This window comes from Myotis lucifugus, unplaced genomic scaffold (assembly GCF_000147115.1).
Source record: "Myotis lucifugus unplaced genomic scaffold, Myoluc2.0 scaffold_366, whole genome shotgun sequence".
Lineage (NCBI taxonomy): Eukaryota > Metazoa > Chordata > Mammalia > Chiroptera > Vespertilionidae > Myotis > Myotis lucifugus.
In genome coordinates, this window is record NW_005871414.1 from 433,371 (window position 1) to 456,506 (window position 23,136).

General features: G+C 40.8%; 1 protein-coding gene across 1 annotated transcript in view; it reads left to right on the forward strand.

Annotated features, from left to right (window-relative positions):
• The window catches only part of CUNH3orf67 (chromosome unknown C3orf67 homolog), a 219,539-nt gene that overhangs the window by 190,884 nt on the left and 5,519 nt on the right, over positions 1-23,136 (forward strand). The window contains exon 16 of the mRNA XM_014466898.2: positions 15,690-15,784. Within this exon, the coding sequence (XP_014322384.1) occupies positions 15,690-15,784 (95 nt within the window). The remainder of the gene's footprint in view (positions 1-15,689; positions 15,785-23,136) is intronic.

A 23,136-nucleotide genomic window follows, 5' to 3' on the forward strand; every position in this document is an offset into this window, starting at 1 on the left:
TGGGAGTGAAGAAAGGCTTAATATCCAAAACCATGTGAAGTGGGTTTCCCATAGAAGAGAAGAGTTAGTTTCTCAGAAGAGGGAAAGGAAGTGGCCAGCCAAAATCATAGCTACCATAATATATTACTAGTGGGTAAGCTTTAACTCTGCAGTGGTTCACTCCATAAGTATTTATTGAATGACACGATATGCCATGTTCACTCTTTCCCCTTCATTTCAAGAATACATGGGAATGGTATTACAGCTTTATAGTTTTAACTATGCTTTTTAAGAGCCAGAAACAGTTACTAAACCAGTATTACATTAGACATCTTGACATTTAAATTAACTTCAGGCAAATAAAATAAGCCAAATTGAACTTTTTAATTTACTCATCAGAAACTATATAGGGGCATTTCACATTCACATCTTAAAAATGTAATAAGAAAATGTCATCTCTTTGTGTCTGGCATGTCTATTTCTCATGAATTCCGTAACCAACTTGGATGACAATAAGCTGAGAGAAATCTCACATCACTTTTTTGTCTTCATTGAAACATCCTGAAGTTGCTATTCATTTCTGCTAGTTAGATGAAACTTATTCTTCTGCTTGGAAATATCAAGGGAAGAATTGGAGTGCTCATGCTTATGGTCCTCGTAAAAGAGTTTTCACTTTGTCCTGACCTGACTTTGAACATTTAGGGAAAATGTTCAATTTGCAGCTTTAGCTAATGGCACTACAATGTCACACTTCTCTGTTTAACATTCAGCTTTGTTAATCAAGAAAACCAGATTGGCTCTGTGCATGTTGATTAAATTGATTACAGCTGTAGGGCCTTGATAGCAGTTTTTTCAAGTGTCTCTAATTAATCAGACAATGCTTGATTAGTTTTTTTCTGTTTTGAGGAGATAAACTGACTTCCTTGAGAATTTTCACCCTGAAATGAGTCCCCTCCAGTAAAAGGTAAAGGATAAGTGAGTCACTGCTTAGTTTTCCATGACTCTCAGACCCTTTATCTCCCAGCGACTAAAAAAAGAAATCCTTTGAACAGCAGATCACAACATAATATTAAACTTCTTTTCACATACTCTCATGAATGCATCTCCTAGAATGAAAAAAGTCAGTATGTTTGCTTCCTCGGAGCTTTTAGCCTCACCTCCTCCCTACTGTAGAGCATCTTCCAGCTTTCCCATTGTAATCCTTCTTTGTCAGGTTATGTCATTGACTTGTCAGACCTGACATTGCAGAGGTCAGCCCAGGAGCCATTTTGCTTTAATAATTAGGCTGAATGATGTGTTAAAAACAAATAATAAGCCACCATCTGTTTTTTAAGTCATATCTATCACATTAGATAAAGTGGCTGTTTATGCAAAGAACTTGACAATTTCAGGAACATTACCAACATTTATTTATAAAGACCCAAACGTTCTGCTTTTATCATTGAAGTTCATATTTGCCATGGGGAAGGCTGCCAGGATCAGCTCAGATGGTGGCGCTGGCATGAGGAAGGCTCCCCTTTTTCCTCTCTCCTCCATTGGTTGAGGGACCAGTGGGACTGCTGTTTCCAGTAAGTGCTGTCACCTAAAACACTTTTTAAAAGATGTTTTGAAGCTGTGTTTCAGAGTTCTTTTATAGATGCCATCAAATTGCAGGCTCCTGAAGAGAGAGAATCCGCCTTTAAAAAGAAAGTAGTAAAAAAAAATTTTTTTTTAATACGGCTAGAGTAGAAAAATAGAAAGTGAAAAATAGGTCTTACTCTTCCCCCCTCCACTCCACATTTTTACTCCCAGGTATAATGACGGTTAAGCTTCTTGGGCATCCTTCAGAAACTTTCTGTGAATGTACAAGAAAATGTTTTATTTATATTTTTTTTCAACTCAGTGGGATGAGTCTCTATACTGTTATACAACTTGCTTTTTAGACTTTTACAGAATAGATTTTGGACATCTTTCTGCATTTGCACATATAATTGAACCCATTCTTTATTAACTGCTGGATATTACTGTAATGTACTCAGCCAGTTATCTGCTGACGGACATTTAGGTGGTTTCCAGCCTTTCATTACTGTAAACAGTGCTCTGATAAACATCCTATGGGCATCTCTGTGACCTTGGCAAGTATGTGTTTACAGTAAATGTCTAGCAGTGAAATGACTTGGTCATTTTGTTGGATATTACCTAATTGTTCACCAGTTTACATTCCTACCAGCTTGCACCGAGCTTCGTGAAACTTGAGAACTTTTGCCGAGCTGCTGTATGTCCGTGTAGCTCATTATTTTGATTTGTGTTTATATAAATATACACATGGTCAAACATCTTTCCATGAAGGGAATGGGAGGCTTTTACATGTCTTTTTTTCACACCTGCCTGTTCATATCTTTGCCCACTTATTGGGGACCATGTCTTGTATTTATTCAATATTCTTATATATTCAACACAGTGTTGGGCACTTGGACCCTCAATAACAGTTTGAACTTGACTGAGGTAGTATATGGGCCACACAGAAAGACTCTACAATAGTCCTTATTAGAGTGTAAGGTTCTAAAGGCAAACTGCCATCGCTAAAGACCTTCACTGTCAGCATGGGAAACACAGGATGTCTCCTCCAGGGATTTCTGTACATCACAACCTTATTTTGATACAATGAGAAATGAAGTGTGTCAAAGGGAAAGTTCTGTGTTCCTTATATGTATTTTCATATGCATATGTATTAAATTTCTAAAATAACATTATTCCTTGCCTAGATTATACCACTAACTCCTAACTGATCTTTCTAGCCCTTCTCCCCACCGATCCATTCCCCACACAGCTGCCACTGTGATCTTTCTAAAGTGCAAATCAAAGATTCTTCTAGCTTAAAATCCGTGAATGGACCCCCAGGGCTTTCAGAATAAAGTAGGAACTCCTTTGTTTGCCATCAAAGACCCCTGCCTTCTTCAGCAATTGACCACAGTAGCATCATCCAACACATATTACTCACAGTGCCCATCAATCCACAATGGGTACCCCCAAACCTCCACCCCTTTCTACTGTGGTGCATGCTCTTCCCTCTAGGACATCCTCCCATTTTTTCTCTATGTTGCTGCCTCATCCTCACCCTTCAGGAACAACCCGTTCAACTTTTGCTAGAAAGCTTTATGTGAACCCTGCTCCTGACTGTGAGGGTTCTCTGGGCTTACCTCTATCTAACATACTTACTCCACTGTCTTCTAAGTGCTGGTCGAATAGCCTGCCTCCAGAAGACTAAATTCCTCAGAGCAGAACCACATCTTACTCCTCAATATCCAGCATAAAGTCTGTGACACAGCATGGGCTCAAGAAACATCTATTCAACATAAAATTGTAGAGCAGCAATGCTGATATCACCATTGAGAAGGCACAGAAAAGATTGGTCTTTTTCCAGATTGTCTCCAGTAGATAGATATTACTGTTCACATGTTGTAGTTGAATTTGATGGCTGATACCTGGATTTGTGCTCCCAGAGTTGAATTATCTACCATGTCTAATGAGTCGGTGTCTGTAAAATGGTCCCAGGATGCTATGTCATTAATATTTTCTTAACCTGAGGGAAAATACTGCCAAGCAGGAAAGATATTCAGTTCTGCAGAGAACATATAAAATATATTTAATAGAATAAGGGAAGTTAATCATTTCTGTGATTTCTTGGAAGAGTGAGCACTTGGGGAGACCTGGCTCCTCTCTTTTAAGGATTTTCTGACAAAGACCTGGGCAGAAGAGGTGATTTTGTAGAGGCCGGAAGAAGAAAGAACATGATTTCCTTTTTGTATGAGTATTTGTTGCATGTCTTCAAATATACAGAGATTGATGCGAGATGAAAATATAGCACTTGTTTATGCAATAGATTTCCCAACATTTGCTGTGGAAGAGATGTGACCCTATTCCAGATGTCACCAGAATGCAAACATCCTCTGGGGGCATTTTTAGGAGGAGAAAAGAAATGCCTGGGAAGAATAATTCTCATATTGTTCTCCACTAGATGCCTTTTTGGCTCCTACTGTCCCTCCCATCGCACTCAGAGTATGTTCTTCTACCCTCCTCTCTGCCAGGTCTTTCCCAGAGTTCTCATTCACTTCCCCATCTTTTCACTCTTACCTCTAGGTCCTTCTTTTCTAGCCATGACTTCATACAGGAATTCATTCATCATTCAGCAAGCATTTATTGAGCATCTAATATGTGTCAAGCCCAAAGTGAAGAAGACAGACATGACTGTCTGCCTTATGGAGCTTATAGTCTGGTCAGAGCTCCGCTTTCTTGTTCATAGATGGATAGCTGCATTCTCACCATAACCTCACATGGCAGAAGGGGCAAAAGAGCTCTTTAGGGCCTCTTTTATAAGGGCACTAGTCCATATATGAGGGCTTCACCCTTATGACCTTAGCACCTCCCAAGGACCCCACCTCCCAACACTACCACAGTGGGGAGTAGGTTTCAACATATGAATTTGGGGGGCGGCGGATACTAACATTAAATCTATGGTACTAGGCCATTATAACAAAAGCACCAAGAAAAGAGTCTTTAAAAAAAAATCTTGAGCAAAATGTTAACATTGTTAAATCTGAGTAGATTTCAGAGTTTGACGTATGTTTGAAATTTTTCATAATTAAACAATTAAATTGTTTTTACTCACAGATATATATATATGTATGTATGTATGTATATACATATGTCTTCAAATCTATTGTGCAATAATAAAGTATTGACATGGAGATTTTTTTTAAAAGGGACTAAAGATGTGTCTGCCTCTGAAGCTGGGGGTGGAATGGTAGAAACAGTGAAGGAAAGGCACCAAAATATTCTGTAGAGTTAGTAAGGACCAGACTCTGCAAAGCTTTAAACCAATGCAGTGATTTTGGATTTTGCCCTAAAAGCTCACTCTGGATTGGATTAGAGGAATTCAGATTGGCTGCAGGATAAACAAGGGAGAGATTCTGGAAGTACAGGCTAGGATGGTGGCAGTGGGTATGGAGCTGTGTCAGCATATTCAAGAGCTAAGGCTGGGACCTAGTAATAGATCCCTAAATGTTTCCAGCATACCTTTCCTTACAGCAGTGGTTCTCAACCTTCCTAATGCCGTGACCCTTTAATACAGTTCCTCATGTTATGGTGACCCCCAACCATAAAATTATTTTCGTTGCTACTTCATAACTGTAATTTTGCTACTGTTATGAATCGTAATGTAAATATCTGATATGCAGGATGTACACTTATGTAATACCCTTTGTAATACTTTTAGCGAAAAATTAAAAAAAAACAATATGTAATTATATATGTGTTTTCCGATGGTCTTAGGTGACCCCTGTGAAAGGGTCGTTCGACCCCCAAAGGGGTCTCCACCCACAGGTTGAGAACCGCTGCCTTAGAGAAACTACCAAGACCTCATATTCTTTATGTACTAAGCTAAATTCCTATATCACCCCAAACTGGTTTCCTCTCTCCAATTTCCCAATTCACTCAGAGGTACCAACACTGTTTCATTCCCAGAATCTAGACTTTAAGCTTCCTCGTTCTTTCTCCAGACTAGCGTCCTCAATGGAATAGGAACTGTAACCAGTGGCATCTGAGTTTCACTTCTGTTGGCTTCCATCTTTATTGGGGACTGTCTGATTTTCAGATCCAGTTTCAGAAGTTTTAGGGAAGCACAGTGATTGGCTGGGTTAAGTCAGGTGACCACATCTGGACCAATCAACTGACACTGTGGGCTCATGTAGGAACATGGTAACTCCCAGAAAGCCATGTGGTTTGAGGAAGCTGTTCCAAGAACAAGGAGAGGAAGGAGTTGTGGACAGACAGTCCCTTAGCTCCTACTGTGTCTTGAAGAGAGATTAGAATTGTTTCTTGAGAGTGACAAGGAGTAAAAGTAGGACAACCAGGTGGAGATGAAAAGAAAACAGATTTTGCCTCAACATGAGGAAAAAACCTTTTAATAGTTAGAGCTGTTTGAAGATGAAATGTGGTCTTTGGAAGTAGTAAGTAAACAGTTACTGATGGTAATCAAGTATAGATTAGATAACCACATGGTGAGATGTGGAGAAAGCAGCCCCCAACACTTAGATGGGGATCTTTCTTCCAACACTGAGAGACACCCTGTGGGAAACAAACTACAATTAAACAACAGTATCTTAATACCTCTTCTAGTCCTTCTTCAGAGATATGCAAAAGCGTTCCCAACTGATAGCTTGTGTTTCTAACTTATGGTTTGAGCTTCCTACTTCAAATGGAAGGTGAATCCTATAAAGAAAACTACTAAGAGCTCTTTTTGTACGTTTACGTATTTCTTTAAAAAAGAAACATAAATTGTCTTAGTTTTCTAATACTAGTAAATATATTTTTGAACAAGCATTCTGTTTTCTGAGACAGAAACTTAAATTTTTCTGTCTTGCTATAAGGAAACAAAGTATGTATTCCAGGTTCTCCCCAAAGTGTGTATGTACCACGCACATGAGAGGAAACAATCCCATGCTCCTGGCAGGTGGAGAAAGAGCAAGGTGGAGGGCAAATACAGAGTAGGTCACAGCAGCTGTGTGGTTACTGTTATGGAAACTTTGAACACTGAGTGGCACTCAGTATTCGGGACTGACAGAGAGGCATTTGGTAAATATGAGGGAGTGTCTTCTTTGTGTCAGACACTCTGCTAGGTGCAGGTTAGAGTCAAATGGGGAAGACTGCATTCATCAGATGATCAAACAAGGGAGGATTAACTGTGAGCTGAGACCAGAGCTCTAATGAGAAGATTACAGTTGCTCTATTAAAACGAGTAATAAAGGAACTTGGCTAGAATGGCAAGGGAGCATCAGGGAAGACTTCCCAAGAGAGTGATGCTTCAGCCAAAATCTGAAGGTTGGGTATGATTTCACCAGGCCACGGGAGGGATAGAGGGGAGGAGACCATGGTCTGTACACAGGGGAGCACAGCCTGGACAAACAACCCCATGATGGTAGGGAGTAGGACATATCTCGGGAATTGAGAGAAAGCCAGCGCTACTAGAGCCTAGTGAGTCAGAGGGAGAATAATGCAAGATGTGGTTGGAAATATACATAGACGTTATTCTATGCAAAGCCTCAAAGGCCAGATTCTGGTCTTTCTCCCAAGTGCAATAGCTTCCAAGTGACATTGGAGGGTTTTAAACGAAGAATTGACTTGAATTGGATTAGAATTTTGGCCACAGTGTGAGAACAGAAGTGAAGCCAGAATGAATGACTAGAAGGGGATCAATTAAGAGCTTTTGCTCCAGAAAACATGAGGCAAGGTAGTTGCTTGGACTTTGGAAGTGGAAATAGAGATGGTGAGAAAGGTGGATTCAAAAGCACTGAGAGGAGCATTGACAGGAAGTTTCCTAGCAGCCGTGAAATTTCCTCTTCAGCTCCTTCCTCTGAGGCAGAGGTCACTCAGCTGCAGCGGGGGGCCAAATCCTACCCTTTGCAGGATATGTTCTGTAAGTAAGATTTTATTGTAACACCGCCATGCTCATTTACTTACTTATTTTTTATGTTGCTTTCACACTACAACAGCAGAGTTGAATAGCTGCAACAGAGACCTTATGGCTTGGAAAGCCTAACATATGTATTTACTGTCTGGCTCTTTACGGAAGTACTTTGCCAAGCCGGGATTGTACTCTACTAGAAACACTGCCTCCATGCTATTCCAAGGTGCAGAAGTCCTTAATTCAGGGGTCCAGAAGACCATGAATGGGCTTCAGATGAACTCTGACCTCCTGAGTTGGAAGTAAAATTTGGGTTTATGTACATGTTTCTGAAAAAAGGTTTTACCAGCTTTTTCAAAGTATCTGTGAATTCTCCCCTGTCTGTTTCCTGGCCACAGATGTTTAAAACCCACATTTCTTTCAGGGAATAAGAAATGTGCACTGGTCCCAAACAATAAATAAATATCATTAAGTCTTTGCTAGAAATTGCTACATTCCTCATGTAAGGCCTCCTGTTTAAGTATTGCACTGGGCTGGCTCCTCTGACCCTGGCCTTGTGATAGTGGGTTGTAATGAGAGCTATATATTAATTATTGTCATGGTTTAGGTTTCTCAAAGAATTACTCCCCTAAATAAATATTTAAATGTATACAAAATTGTAGACAGTTTTATTACAGGGGAATTCCTCCAAGGGAGCAAAGGGATAGTCTAACCAGCCCACAGCAGCCCTTGTGCGTGGCTGTATTGTGTTGTTTTCCGATGGGTAGGGTGCTCTCTCCATCTGACTCTGAGCTCTTTGATTCCCAGGCCTGACAAACAGGACTTTAGTGAACGTTTGTCGTATGTGTAGAGAGATGATTAAGCTGTCAGGCTCATATCATCTATTGTGTATATGTGTGTACACACACACAATGTATTTATAGGAATACATTAGTGAATTAATTAGTAAAATTGTCTTATAAACAAATTCTTGTTTTAAAATGAAGGAACTGGAACTATAGTTCATCTTAACGGAAGACATTATCCCAGTTATTAAAATATCTGACCCAGCTCTGACTGAGTTCATGCTTACTGTGGGATGAAAACAGTGTGGGATTCTTTTTTGGCCAAGATTTTTATATTAGGTCAATCTGACCATTGTGAAAATTCACAAGATGGTATGATTTTTTTCAACTGCATGGTATTTTTCTATGTGGTATTTAATGGTGAACTCACTGTCTTGACTTTTGTGTAAAACATATCTGGTGCCAGGCCTCAGCATGTGTAGGTGCGCTGGGAAGCCCTTTCCCCTCCCCCCAGTTTCAAGAGGAGAGGCAGGATAGAGGGCTGTCTGGGTCCAGGGAAGGAGGAGGAGGAGGAAGGACCTGAGCATGCTCAGACAGCAAGCTTTGACAGAAAGCTTGCTTTTATCCACCAAAGGAGCTAGAGCAAGCATGTCAAACTCAAAGGCTAACACGGGCCAAATAAACAAGGTTTAAGTTTATGTGGGCCATAAAAAAAACAAAAGCTTCAATTTTCATAGAAACATAGGTTTATTTCGATAGAGACATGCTGAATACAAAGGGCTGAAATAAATGAGTAATTGTTAACATAAAATAATAGAACATTATAATAAAAGTTAATATTCTTTTCTTGAACATTAACTTACCAGACACTGAATAACTGCACAAATTAATAAGTGTAATGCAGCCCTAGCCAGTTTGGCTCAGCCTGTGGACTGAAAGGTTCTGGGTTCGATTCTGGTCAGGGGCACATGTCTGGGTTGCGGCTCCATCCCCAATAAGGGACATGCAGGAGGCAGCCAATCAATGATTCTCTCTCATCATTGATGTTTCTATCTCTCTCTCCCTCTCCCTTCCTCTCTGAAATCAATAAAAATATATTTTTTAAAAAATAAGTGTAATGCAAATAAACCTATTTTTCTTGTTCTCTGAAAGCAATTTATTTCCTGTTGGGCACACCAAACAAGTCAGTCCAAGACTAATGATGTGGCAATCGGCTGCTAAAATATTCGCAGCTAGTATTAGTGGAGAGAAATGGTGCACCTGCATGCATAAGGTGCATAAGGGAAATGAATGCTACATGATTATAGTAATCAGCCATTAGCAAACATTGTAGTTCCTTATTAATAACTAGAGGCCCAGTGCACAAAATTCGTGCACTCGGGAGGGGGGTCCCTCAGCCCAGCCTGTGCCCTCTCGCAGTCTAGGAGCCCTCGGGGGATGTCCAACTGACAGCTTAGGCCCGCTCCTTATGGGGAGCGGGCCTAAGCCTGCAATCAGACATCCTTAGCACTGCCGCAGAGGTGGAAGAGGCTTCTGGTTGAGTGGTGCTCCCTCTATGGGAGCGCACTAACCATCAGGGGGCAGCTCCTGCATTGAGCATCTGCTCCCTGGTGGTCAGTGCATGTCATAGCAACTGGCCGTTCCACCATTTGGTCGATTTGCATATTAGCCTTTTATTATATAGAGTTATGTATAACAGGATATTGTAAAAATTAAGTTACGAAATTTTTATTAAAACGTTTCTTACATACCGTTATATTGGCTGGGCCGCATAAATATTCGTTGTGGGCTGCATGCAGCCCATGGACTGGGAGTTTGACATGCTTGGGCTAGAGGTTTTCACACCAGGTGGATGGAGTCTGTCCTTGGGTAAAAGATTATAGTTGGGGTTGAGAAAAGCAACCAAAACAGAGTACTAATATCAGGTACAAAGACAAGGCAAGTATGGAAATGGTGGGACAAAGAGCTAGAACAGATTCTGGACATGGGTAGTCAGGGTAAGAAACAGGCCCAGGAAATGGCTCAGAACTACAGCCAAGACCAGCATGCCTGAGTGAACCCAAGATGGAACTCCCCCGCATTAGATGTTCACTGCTTGCTGTGGGGAAGTCATGCAGGTTTGAAGGCACTGATTGGCAGTCAAGGCAATGGATCAGCATTAAGTATCACATTAAAATGTAAACATGTAAGATACAGGTACTAGGCCATACATTTCTGCTTTTTAATAAGTCACCAAAAAGAGATGCTCTTGAAAAAGAAAAATTATTAAACATACATAAAGTAAAATAAAAACAATGTCACCAGGAGAAAATGGTCTAGCCTGACACAGCATCTCTCAAGGTGTGGTCTGTGGACTCCTGATACCAAGAGATGTAACAGTTCCAGATGCACACACGTGGGTGGTGCTGTATATTCTGTCCTCCCTCAGGAGAGCCAGTGCCTTAAAGGCTCTCAAAAGTCCTGCAAGAAAAAGTCCTGGTTGATTTTGTTTAGCTGATAGTTTTCATATTTTATAGTTAACATGGAAACCTTTTTTTTTTCAAAATATACTTTGTAAGTGCTTTCTTGGTTAAAAAGCCAAACAAATGAGTTGCTTTGATCAAAATTTTTGAATGGTATAAATACTTCTAAATATTAAGTTAAAATATCACTTATCAAGAGCATTATACAATCATTTTTACAAGATAAAATCAGAGGCACCTTACACCAGAAGAAGCACACACCATATAGTATGACTCAAAATACTGAGGCAATAAAACACAAGAGTCATACATCTGACTACAGGGGGGGGAAATTAACTTTTGCATGACAAAAACAAAGTAAATGAACACAAATTACAAGGTAAAAGAAAGAGGTAAAAGTGATAAAAGGGGCAAAAGATATGAACTGACAAAATATGTTTATAGACAGATATAAAATACCACATGCATATACATAAGTAGTAATATAAAATAGTTACCTCCACTTATGATGCTCATAATGAAAACAAGTGCAAATTAAAACTACTTTAAGATACCAGGTCTCATCTCTCATCTTACAAAGCATTAAAAACTTGATGATATGTTCTTGTGACATGGCTATAAAGAAACCAACACTTCCATTCATTACTGGTGGGAACACAGATGTGAACAACCCTGATGGAGGGAATTTGTCTAACAAAACCAAGTATGTATTTACCTTTTTTCCAGGAATCCCACTTCTAGAAATTTACCTTGAAGATATATCTTCAAATATATATACAAAAATAGATATGCCCATGTTTATTCATGGCAGCATTAATTGCAATATTCTTTCAGTTAATTTGCAATAATGTAAAATATTGAAAACATGCCCAAACATAGGAGAATGGTGAAATAAGCGATAGCACACCCACACAGTGTAGTACTATGCAGCCATAAGAATGAGGAAGCTATGAACTAGTGTAAGTGATTTCCGGGATATGTTTTAAGTTATAAAAATGCAAAAAATTAATTATAGTATGCCACCTTTTATGTAGGAAGGACAAGGAATAAAAAATAGACATGTATCTGCTTATTTTTTGCAAAAAGAAACATAGAAAGGAAATTCCAGAACTAATGAAATTGATTACCTATGGAGTGATGGGTGTGATGACAAGGAAGCGATGAGGGGTGGGAACAGACTGGAAAGATGGGTGAAATGTAAGTCTTACCTGAATATGCCTTTCTGTGTAGTTTTGACTTTTGAACTGTTAATCTGTAATATTCTCAACAACAACACAAGTAATAAAAATCATTAAGGATGGAGAGAAAAACCTAAAACGTGATACAAACAAAAGCTGATGACTCTACAGTATATTTCAAATGAATAATGCACATGCTCCTCAACTTTCAGTGGGGTTATATCTGAAGTTGAAAAGATCCTAAGTCAAAAATGCATTTCATACACCTAACCTACCCAACATCATAGCTTAGCCTAGCCTACCTTAAACGTGCTCAAAACACTTCCGATAGCCTACAGTTGGGCGAAATCATCTAACACAGGAACACACGGTAGAGTATCAGTCGTGATCACATAGCTGACTGGAAGCTGTGACTCGCTGCCACTGCCCAGCATCACAAGAGAAAATAATACCGCATGTTGCTAGCCCGAGAAAAGATCAAAATTCAGAGTGCAATTCCTACTGAACGCTTATTGCTTTCACACCATCGTGAAGTCAAAATTGTAAATCAAACCGTCATAAATCAGGGACCATCTGTGTAACCACACGGAAGGGGGGCAGGGGCAATAACTAGCCCAAGTAAATGTTGGACCTAGTATTTTGACTAAAGAATAAAAAGAACCATAAACAGAGAACCCTAGAGAGTAGGTTAGAGGTTTTCTGTTGGTTGTTTAATTTGTTTTGCTTGCTTAGCAACTCTGCAGTGACTTTTGGCGTGTTCTGTAGTTCAGAAAATAGTAAAAATGGTGCAGATAATGGGAGCCAGGTCTCCACAGTCAGAGAGGAGTTACAATATGGAAGGAGGAGAGATGAGACAGACCTGTGGTTGTATCAGAATTGGAGAAATCAGCATGAGCCATATTACACGTCAGGGACCATCGTGAATACTTCCCTCTGTCCCTGTAGCACAGAAGCAGCTGTAGATGATACATAAGCAAGTGAACACTTTTGCATTCCAATAAAAGTTTGTTTATGGGCACTGACATTTGAATTTTATGTAATTATCATGTGTCATGAAACATTATTATTTTAAAATTTTTCAACCATTTAAAAATGTAAAAACATCTGAACAACATAAACTAATGAACAAAAATAGATCCAGAGACATAGAAGCACCGAACAGACCATCAAACCTCAGAGGGAAGACAGGGGAGGGAAGCGGGGTTAGAGATCAACCAAAAGACATGTATGCATGCATATAAGCATAACCAGTGGACACAACAGGGGGTGAGGGCCTGTGCTGGGAGGCAGGAACAGGCTGGGAGAGGTCAATTGTGGGGGGGCGGGGGGGGGGCGGGGAGGGAGACATACTAATACTTTCACCAATAAAGAATTAATATAAAATAAAAATGTAAAGATGTGGAAGCCATTCTTGGTTTTCAGATTGGACAGACCAGGCAGTAGGCCAGACAGGCTTTGCTGAGGGCCATCCTGTACCAACCCATCTAGACAAAGAAGTAGTGGTAGGTGATGGTCAGGTAGATAGACAGATAGATCACAAGCAAGTGTGATAAAATGTTTAGTGGGGGAACCTGGGTGAAGGACTAAGGAGTTCTTTGTACTCTTACAACTTTTTGATAATTTTGAAAATATTTTTTAAAGATCCCTATACTTTTCATGGCTACTGCTAAGAAGGAAAAACATTAATCAAATCATTAGCCTAAGAAGTGAATGCCTTGCTTTTCATAACAGTCACACAACAACCCCACCGACATTTTTTCCCATGTCCATGGAGCATGAGTAGTTGCTTCTGCCATTGGGTGGAGTTTCTAATTTGTCTCTGGGGGAATCATCATAGGACAACATTATTTTTCTCCTGTTTATCCTTGCTCTCCATCATTCTTACTGAGTAATGAGGTCATTGGGCTGATAATTTGTGTGTGACCTTGTAATTTTCTATAATGTAGGAATTTTTGGTCTACTATAATTAAATGGACTAAATAAAAGGTGCTTATCAGAAAATGCCCCGTTAGCTTGGAAGTCTGTGACGAATCCTTTTTGATGCCCTTAATGTGTTATTATGAAATTCAATTACACAGCATGCTCACCTTGCTTATTTCACTAGCCATAATCTAGTAACAGCTGAGGTGTGCAGTTACTTAAAGTATCTTAAAATATTCCAAATAGGAAATGGATAATTTTTACATTAAGGTACTTTTTATACAAAAAGAGTAAATGGCTTGCAAGGAAAATCTCTACTGTATAGACTTGTAATCATTCTACCATCATTTATTGGTTTAATGTCAATAAAATCCAATTCTTACCGTGGTTTATCATTGTAGATAAAGTCACTCTATGATCTTCCTTGATAATGAGGATGGTGGTGATAATAGCTGAAATTTATTGAGTGCAACTCTGTACCCAGAGCCATGCCAAATGTTTCTCATCCATTTTTTTATTCAATCCTAACAACAAAAAAGCTGAGGTATTCTTATCTCCTTTTTATAGATAAGGCTTACGATGTTAAGTAATTTGGCCAAGCTCTTACGTTAGGAAAAATGGAGCCGGGATCGGCCTGGAGAACCACTACTCTTAGTTATGGTTGGGACTAGCTCCCATTATAGATAATGGCTAAAGGAAGTACAGGAAAAAAGTTGTTTAGTCATGATGACATGCTCCTGTTGAGAAGAATAAGGTAAACCACAGGGTGCTATATCAACGCGAGAAATAGAATTCATGCTGTAAAACCCTTCACATTCCCCTGCTTGCTCCCTTCTCTAAAGATTCGCAGGAGCAAGTTTCGAGCTAAGAAGGAGTGAAGTAGAGTGCACAGTGACTCACATCTTCTGCATGTCACCCCTTCCATCACACCCACCCAGGTGTCTACTAGAGGGAACAGGGGACTGGAAAAGAATGGAGGAGGAAGGAAAGTCAAGCGATTGGGAAATGAGGTTGGAGGCAGAGGGAGAGGGGATGTAGGAGGTGCTCTGGAATGGCTTTGTCCCCATGCCTAATTGGGAAACTGAAGTATTGAGTCACTCCAGGACCTAGCTCCCTCACTCTCCCTTCACTCCCTGCTGCTGTAGAGCTCCGAATTAATGCAGACTGACTCCCACCACTGTGGCTGGTGCACGATCGCTCCAAGACTAACTTCTACTTTGAGTCACCATGTAGAGTGTTGTCATTCATGGCGTGTGACATGTGGCTTTGTCAGGCTTTCTTACCCTGAGGTTATAAGGAGCTTTGTCTCTGCTGCAGTTTTTCTGAGTTATTGAAATAATGTTCTTATGTGAGAGAAACTGTGTTTAATAATAGTTTATTTAATAATAAACTTTTGAGAAGAATGCCCTCTTTATGTAGTTGATGTATTTATTGAACAACTACAGACAATACCTAATTCATGATGGTTCGACTTAACAATTTTCTGGCTTTACAGTGATATTGAAAGCAATAGCATAATAAATTACCTGAGATACTCAACACTTTACTATAAAACAGGCTTTGTGTTAGGTGATTTTGCCCTAGTGTAGGCTAATCTAAGTGTTCTGAGCATGTTTAAGGTAGGCCGGGCTAAGCCATGATATGCGGTAGGTTAGGTGTATCAAATGCATTTTCAACTTACAGTATTTTTACCTTATGATGGTTTATCAGGATGTAACTCCATGGTAAGTCAAGGAGCTCTGTAGTTAGTTAAGTGATTGACTCTACATTAACCAGTTTACAAAACTAAATATTAACTTTTGAACATCTTGTCTTTCTGAAATACAAACAAGGAAGATCCAGGGAATTGAAAATCCAGGGAAAGGTAAAAACTGCGTATGGAATTACAGGTGTGTGTGTTCATTGACTCTTCGTTTCTTTTTAGGGACTGGTTAAACATGCTGAGCCCACCCATCGTTCCTCCCAGTCGGCAGCCAGCAGAGCAGAATCAGGATTCTTCTGGAAGTTTGACTGCTCAAGGTGGGAATATGAAAAATGCTATGCATAAAAAAATAAAAATAATTAACTATAAATAGAGAAAATTGGTCACTTTGAGATGCCACTTTGTTTATTAAATGCTGAACCCTTAGACTCCCACACCCAAAATCAGTTACCTGTGCCTCGTTTCATACAATGATGGGTTCTTTACAACTAAAAAGAACAAAGAGAGAAATTGTCCTCGTTCTTCTAAAGGTTACTCCAGGACAAAATATGGTTTAAGGAGGAAGAGCATGACTTTGGTGTCAAACTGCCCTTCGTCTGAATTCCAGCTCTACCAATTCCCGCTGTGCCCTTTACAATTTTGGTTACTGCATTTGTAAAGTCAGACTAATAACAGATAGTGCTCACCTGAAAGTTTTCACGCAGATCAAATGATAGATTGCACATGAGCACTTAGAACAGACTGCCACATCCTATTATTGTAAAGCAGACTCATTCCAGTATCACTGAGATTCATGTTTTGTTGTTAAGATATAGTGGGGGTTAGAAGTTATTTTGGGGTGTGTTTTTATTTTTTTAAAAATTGTCAATTATATTGACATAAAGCAAATGTTGGCACAGAGCCAAGATAAGTAGCGTTAGTAATTGAAAAATTGGAAGGAAGCAGGAATGAAAATTCGCCTGGGGTTCCCTTTGTTGGAGAGAGCTGTAAAGATGAACTATTAGTTTCTGGTTGTGAGTAGGGAACATGGTTGTCAGCAGTGTAGAGAGGAGGAACAGAAAATAATGTTTGGTGGAAACAGAGGGCTTGAGGTGGGGGGGTCTGGGGATCTCAAGTTCGTAATTGGAGTGACAACTTCAGAGCAGGACTCCCTGAGACAGTTTTCTGAGTTGGATTTTGAAGATTGAAGCTCTGTATCTGAGGCTAAAAAAAAATTTAAACAAAGGTGCCAGTGTTTGGGGAGTGTTTTTTCTTAGTTGCCCCAGGGAGAAAGTGGAACATCCATTTTTCTTCAGATATGAATAATTTGGAGTGAAAGCTCATACATCTGGGTTGTACATTTGGGTCGCCCCAGGGATAGAGATGTCTCTGTGATTTACTATCTGAAATAGATTATGCCCCTCAAATTGAGAATCTTTTTAGAAGCCTACATTTATAATTACTTATGACAGAAAACTAGAATCTTGGCTGTCAAAGGAGACCTTGCTGTGAGGGAACAAATAATGTGTTGTGTTAAGTGTCCTAAATAAGACACAGGAATGGAGACCATGGTCCTTGAGCAAAGGCACCCACGAGGTGTGTTACAAGAAGCAGGTGAAAGGATGTTGTCAAGTCCCCGTTGCAAAGGGAGGTTTTGACAGCAGGAGCTCAGTTACGTTGAAGGTAAACAGAACTTCCATCGAGGACAAATGAACAAGTTAAACTCAGAGAATTATAAACATGTTCTGGTTAAGTTAACCAGATCTGCCACCCCTTCTGCGTATCACTCTAGATTTTTGTCAGCGGTCCCTTTCCCCTTTTCTGATATGTTCGGGTGGTTTGTAGCTAATTAAAACCATCAAAAACCAGTGTCTCTTATTTTGTTTATCTTTACATGTTATTGGCTTAGTTTTAAACAACATAGAACAGTTCATACTTACCAATCAGTGGTTCTCAACCTTCTGGCCCTTTAAATACAGTTCCTCATGTTGTGACCCAACCATAAAATTATGTTCGTTGCTACTACATAACTGTAATGTTGCTGCTGTTATGAATCGTAATGTAAATATCTGATATGCAGGATGGTCTTAGGCGACCCCTGTGAAAGGGTCGTTCGACCGCCAAAGGGGTCACGACCCACAGGTTGAGAACTGCTGCAATATATCGAGATAGTATTTTTATCTGTTCTTATAAAGAATGTGCTTGTCAAGGAAAAATATTGGGGTCAGTTATCCAGTTTATATCATCAGAAGGAGAAGGGAGGCACGGCTGTGGGCAGCCTGGGACTCTTTCTGGGTTTCTGTTCCATGATACCATTAATTTAGCACTTACTATGTGCCAGACACGTGCTCAGTTGTTACATTTAGCCCTCACAGCACCACCATGAGGAAGGTACTGTGTGTGTGTGTGTGTGTGTGTGTGTGTGTGTGTAGTTGTTTTTTACGGCTAAGGAAACCGAGGCACAGTTTCTGAATAACCTGCCCCAGGTCACAGTCATTAGCGGAGCTGGGATGTGAATCCAAGCAGCTTGGTCCCAGAGCCCAATCATTGTTTTTATCCTCTTTTCTTAGTTTTGAACCAAGTAAATACATTACTTACTGTAAAATATGCACAAAACCAGGAAGTTAAAGATTGTTCTTCTATTGATAATTGATAATCAATAGGAAAAGCAAATTAAATATTTCAAGGGCTCAGTAGCTTAGTTCTTCAAGGAAAATAAAAAACAACAGACTTCTGGTCACCTGTGTCAGCCCTGGACCTGCCTCCGCCTCCCCCCAGGCTTGTCAGAAATGATAGGTGGCCACACTGTCTCCATGGGAGTGGCTAGGGGGTGAGGTGACTGCTGACCATTTCTAGGGCAAGGCCAAGGGAATGCGGGGGGGAATGGAGGACAAGACCACTGGACTTGGACCGCCAGGCCTGGTGTTTGCTGGCAGCCCACCTTCCTAAGTGCCCTTCTGAACCATCTTACCTGAGGCAGTCCGTCACTCTCACTTTGCTGTGTACACTTTCTTCACAGCCTTTTTACAGTTTGTAACTTGTTTATTGTTTGTTGTCTTTTTTCCCTAAGTAGCCTCTGAATTTTCAAGAGCAGAGACTTTGTCAGTTTTGCTCACTCCTGGGTCCCTAGTACGCTATGCTCTTTCTGGTGTATGTCAGATATTCTGAATTTTCACTAGAAGGGAGAAAGGGAAGAAAAGAGGGAGAGAAATGTTCAACTGGTCATTTCTTATCATAGCCTTGAAAAACAAAGTAGGCTAATTCATTGAAATCTGACTTTCCATTTCCTCCCTAATTCTAATTTCTCAGTATATGAGGTATATTTCTAAAATTCAACAATGAGAGCATTAAATTTAGAGCCATGAGCCATTAAAGCAGTTATAGGCTACATTATGTAATGGCTCTTGAACTTTATTTATAAGCAGTGAAAAACCTTTCTTTCAAATGAAATTTTATGTGGAATCCCAATATATAAGAGATAAAAGCAGAACTGCATTGGCTAAAGGGGAAGTTAGAGTCTCAGAAACCTGCCCTGGGGCTCTGATGAACCAGTGAAAAACACTGATGTAGCCCTAGCCCCTTTGGCTCCGTGGATAGAGCGTCAGTCAATGGACTGAAGGGTCCCATGTTTAATTCCGGTCAAGGGCACATGCCTGGGTTGCAGGCTCAGTCCCCAGTAGGGGGCATGCAGAAGGCAGCCAGTCAGTGATTCTCTCTCCATTGATGTCTCTGTCTTTCCCTCTCCCTTCCTCTCTGAAATCAATAAAAAATATATTTAAAAAATAAAACACTGATGTAGCCCATCCCCCTCAATTTGACCTTGCCTAAGGTCAAATGTCAGAGTACAAGCAAGGATTAAGACCCAGGCTTCCTCCACATCAGTGCCTTTCTGCAGAACCATTGCCCTGGGAAGTGAAGTCGTTCTGAAGGCTGGGTTCACAGGGAACAGGAGTCTCCCATCTTCTGACTTGTAGGGTAAAAACACTAATAACTAAGGTTTATTTCATCTGCCTGTGACCCAGGCCCACGTGTGCACTTTAATCCTCATGTCAGCCTACTAGGTGTAGGTAGGTACTAGTATTGGCCCATACACAAGGACACTGGGACTTAGAGCAAGGAAGGGCTCAGAGATGGAGAGGCTGAGATGCACCGTGCAGCTGGAGGCATAACTGCATTTACTAGTAACAGCAGGGGAAGTTGGCCTGACCAAGACAGAACTCTGGAGAACTTGCCCCTGGCTCCACAACAGTGAGTGCACCCATTACCCGGCCTTTGAGTCCCTACTTCATTCGGTGCAAGTTTGTCAAGCCACAGTCTCTCTGGACCAGAATGTCTCAATGTATAAAAGCCACCTTAAGGTGAACAGCCCGGCTTCCAGCCGAGCCGGCCAGCCCTCTGGAGCAGCCTGTGCTCTGGCCATTCAGCGGATGGAGGAGTGGACGGCTCTTCCCAGCGCCTCCTGGGCCACAGTGTGCTTGCGAATATCAGTTGCGTGGGCAAGGTGCCCTGACACTTACTAAAAATGTGTTTTCCTGAAGCTCCTCTGAAATGTAACAATGGAAAGGTAAGATTTCAGAACTCACTCAAGAAAACGACCAAACTGACCTTTTGAAAGTGAACTGGACCTGGCTTGGAATATAGTTGTCAATTTGTATTTGACATTTGTTTCTTTACAGATGTGACCCTTAAATTATTCATACTTACCAGCTCCAAAGTAGAATAAAAATGGCCTGTCTTCAGGCTTGCAGTCTCTCTTGCAGTTGACACAGATCTTGACCAAGAAAGGCATTCAGAAGGACTCTTGGAGTTGCCAGTCTCATAAAAATAACATTTTTGTACCTTTTGCTTAGCAAAACCACATGGGATATTCCTTTATGAATACTTATTAATTCCACATGAGACATAAACAGGCAACAGATGCTTATTTTATAGATGTAATATCTAAATTCCTAGTAAGGAACTTAGAGAAATCTCATGGCTCCTCACAGCCAGCAGAGAGGGGAATCTGGCCGCCCACTTGGGCTCTGACAGAGGACTACTTTCACACTTACCTAGTATTGAGTCCCATGTCGTGCCGCATGATTATTTCACACTTACCAAGTGCTGAGTCTACAGCAGTCTTCTAAAATCCGCTGTATTCGTTACCTCACCAGACATTCTGTTTCATCAAACAACTATGCACCCTCAGTGGCACCGAGGATACAGTAAACACCCCATAAATATTTGATGAGTGGACGAGTGAGTCTTCTTCCCTGGAAACAGGAGGAGGATTTGGTCTACTCTGGATTGTCCTTATATCTTGAAGATTTATTTAAGATGTAAAGGAGACCTTCTCCCAGAAAAAATCAGTACTGATAATTAATAGTAATAACAGCTCGGACGGCGTGGCTGTGGTTGAGCATCGACCTTTGAACCAGGAGGTCACAGTTCGATTCCTGGTAAGAACACATGTCCGGTTGCAGGCTAAATCCCTAGTAGGAAGCAATCAATCAATGATTCTCTCTCATCATTGATGTTTCTCTCTCTCCCTCTCCCTTCCTCTCTGAAATCAATAAAAGTGTATTTATTTTTAAAAAGTAATAATAGAAGTCAGCCTTAGTAAAGCACCCACCATGGGTCGGCACTGGGTGGAGTTTTCCTGTGTATTTCCTCACAACCACTGGTCCCAGCACTCCCAGGCATGGGGCTCTGTCGAGTTAAGGTCATAGCCTGGGTCAGACCCACTGAATGTGGAGCCAGACGCCGACCAGGCCAGTCCGCACCCTGAGCCCCTGCACGGTGATAGGACCACAGAACTCCCACTGAGGTCAATGAGAACTGTATGGCTGAAATGTCCGCTGCAATTTCTTTCTTTGTTTTCTTTATTGATTAAGGTATTACATATGTGTCCTTACCCCCCTTTACCGCCCCCCCCTCCACTCCTGTTCATGCCCTCACCCCACTGCAATTTCTTTTAATTTAGGAAGTTCTTTTTCTTGAAGCTTTCTGGGTTTTAAAAAAAAAAAAAGTATTTTTTTTTTTAGTATTCTCCTTATCCATAGAGCCCCCACCTCAACTCAGCTTGTAAAGTGCTTCCTTAGTATTTATGACATTCTTAATCCTGAATCCCTGCCCCTCCCCTGTGAGGTAAGTACCACCCTTTGTTCTCTGACTAACCTTGGGGCACAGAGATGTTTTCTCTTGTGCAGCTATGCAGGGCCCCAGGGTGTCTCCTCTGCATAGACGTGATTGGGAGGTGGGGGAATCAACACTGTCATTAAGTAAAGAGATGCCTTCCCCTACCCCCAACTCTGGAGCAGACCCTCCAGTGCAGAGGTGAACACATTGCTGGTGTCTGAGGTGCTCGCTCTCCCTTATTCCAGAACCACACCCCACCACTTATCCCCCCGACACACGCCCAGGGGTGGGGCCCAGCACCCCTTGCTGGGACTGGGTGCATTTCCACCAGCTGCAGTGCGGCACCTTCCTGAAGCCACACCCCTGAGAAGTGCTGGGCTCTGAGGCTTCCCAGCTCATTAGTCAGGCAGGGACCTTCCTTCATGTGAGACAAAAAGGCATTCAGAGTCGAAAGCCACACGATTGTTTTGTGGAGGTTTTCCGGCTTTGTCGAGACATAATGGACATATGACATTGTGTAAGTTTAAGGTGCGCAACGTGATGATTTGATATACTGTGCGCATTTACAAGTGGAAACTACCCAGAAAGAATGAAATTGCAGTTAACTCCTAATTAATCATCTAAATCCTCAACATGTCACTTTAAATGGCACTTTCCAAGTAAAATACTGCCACCGGTGTTTACAAAGGGGCGATGCACTTATTTCCCAAATGCAACCTGAACTGTAATCATAGCATGTTATTTGCCTTCCGAAAAACAATATAGCTTTCTAAAAGAAGAAGTATCTTTTCACTCTTCTCATTCCATTGTTGATCATTAATCTTTCCCGTTGAGAGTAGTATCTGCTGAAAACCAAACTTCAGCAGTTCTCAGTGGACATCCGCCGGCTTTAGTGCACGTTAATTTTGCCCTCCTGTGAGATATGCTGGTGGTAGAGTTTGCGAACACCTGCTTCTGGGGAGAATCTTATCTAAAATGTCATCTTTATTGCTCTGTTCCCTATGGTGATCCCTCCCCATTGAATTGTTTAAATAATAGTGTATTAGTATGCACATGAAAATACAGTCAATCTGTTCTCAAGATCTATAGGAGAGAAAATGCATTAACTTTTTTTTTAAATTCTAGATGGCAGCGTCAGAAAATCGAAAATCAAGTACAGTGTCTTGATTCAGAGATTTTAAATCTGATAAAGTGGTGCCACATCATTTATTTTTAAGCTTGAAGACTTAGCTTGTGCACATAGGTTTTCTATTATTTCAGTTAAAATGCATTAACTATAGGTAATTAAGCACTTGTATTAATTGACTTTCAAAGGGTGACCTGGAGGGATTGTTCACCCGTTCAGCTCTGAGGGGAGGGCCGGTAACGATGCTTTGTTCGTCTGGCTCCGTTGGTCTTTCTCCAGTTATTGCTGTTAACCAATTTCAACGTGGATGAAGCTGAAAGTTTGTAAATAGATTATTATCTGAAAGGCAATTTTATTTCACTAGAAATGGCTTTATTGTGTGCAGAAGAGTAAAAATGTAATTTGGATCCCTGACCAGATGCTCTTAGTCTGGTAGGAGAGAATGGC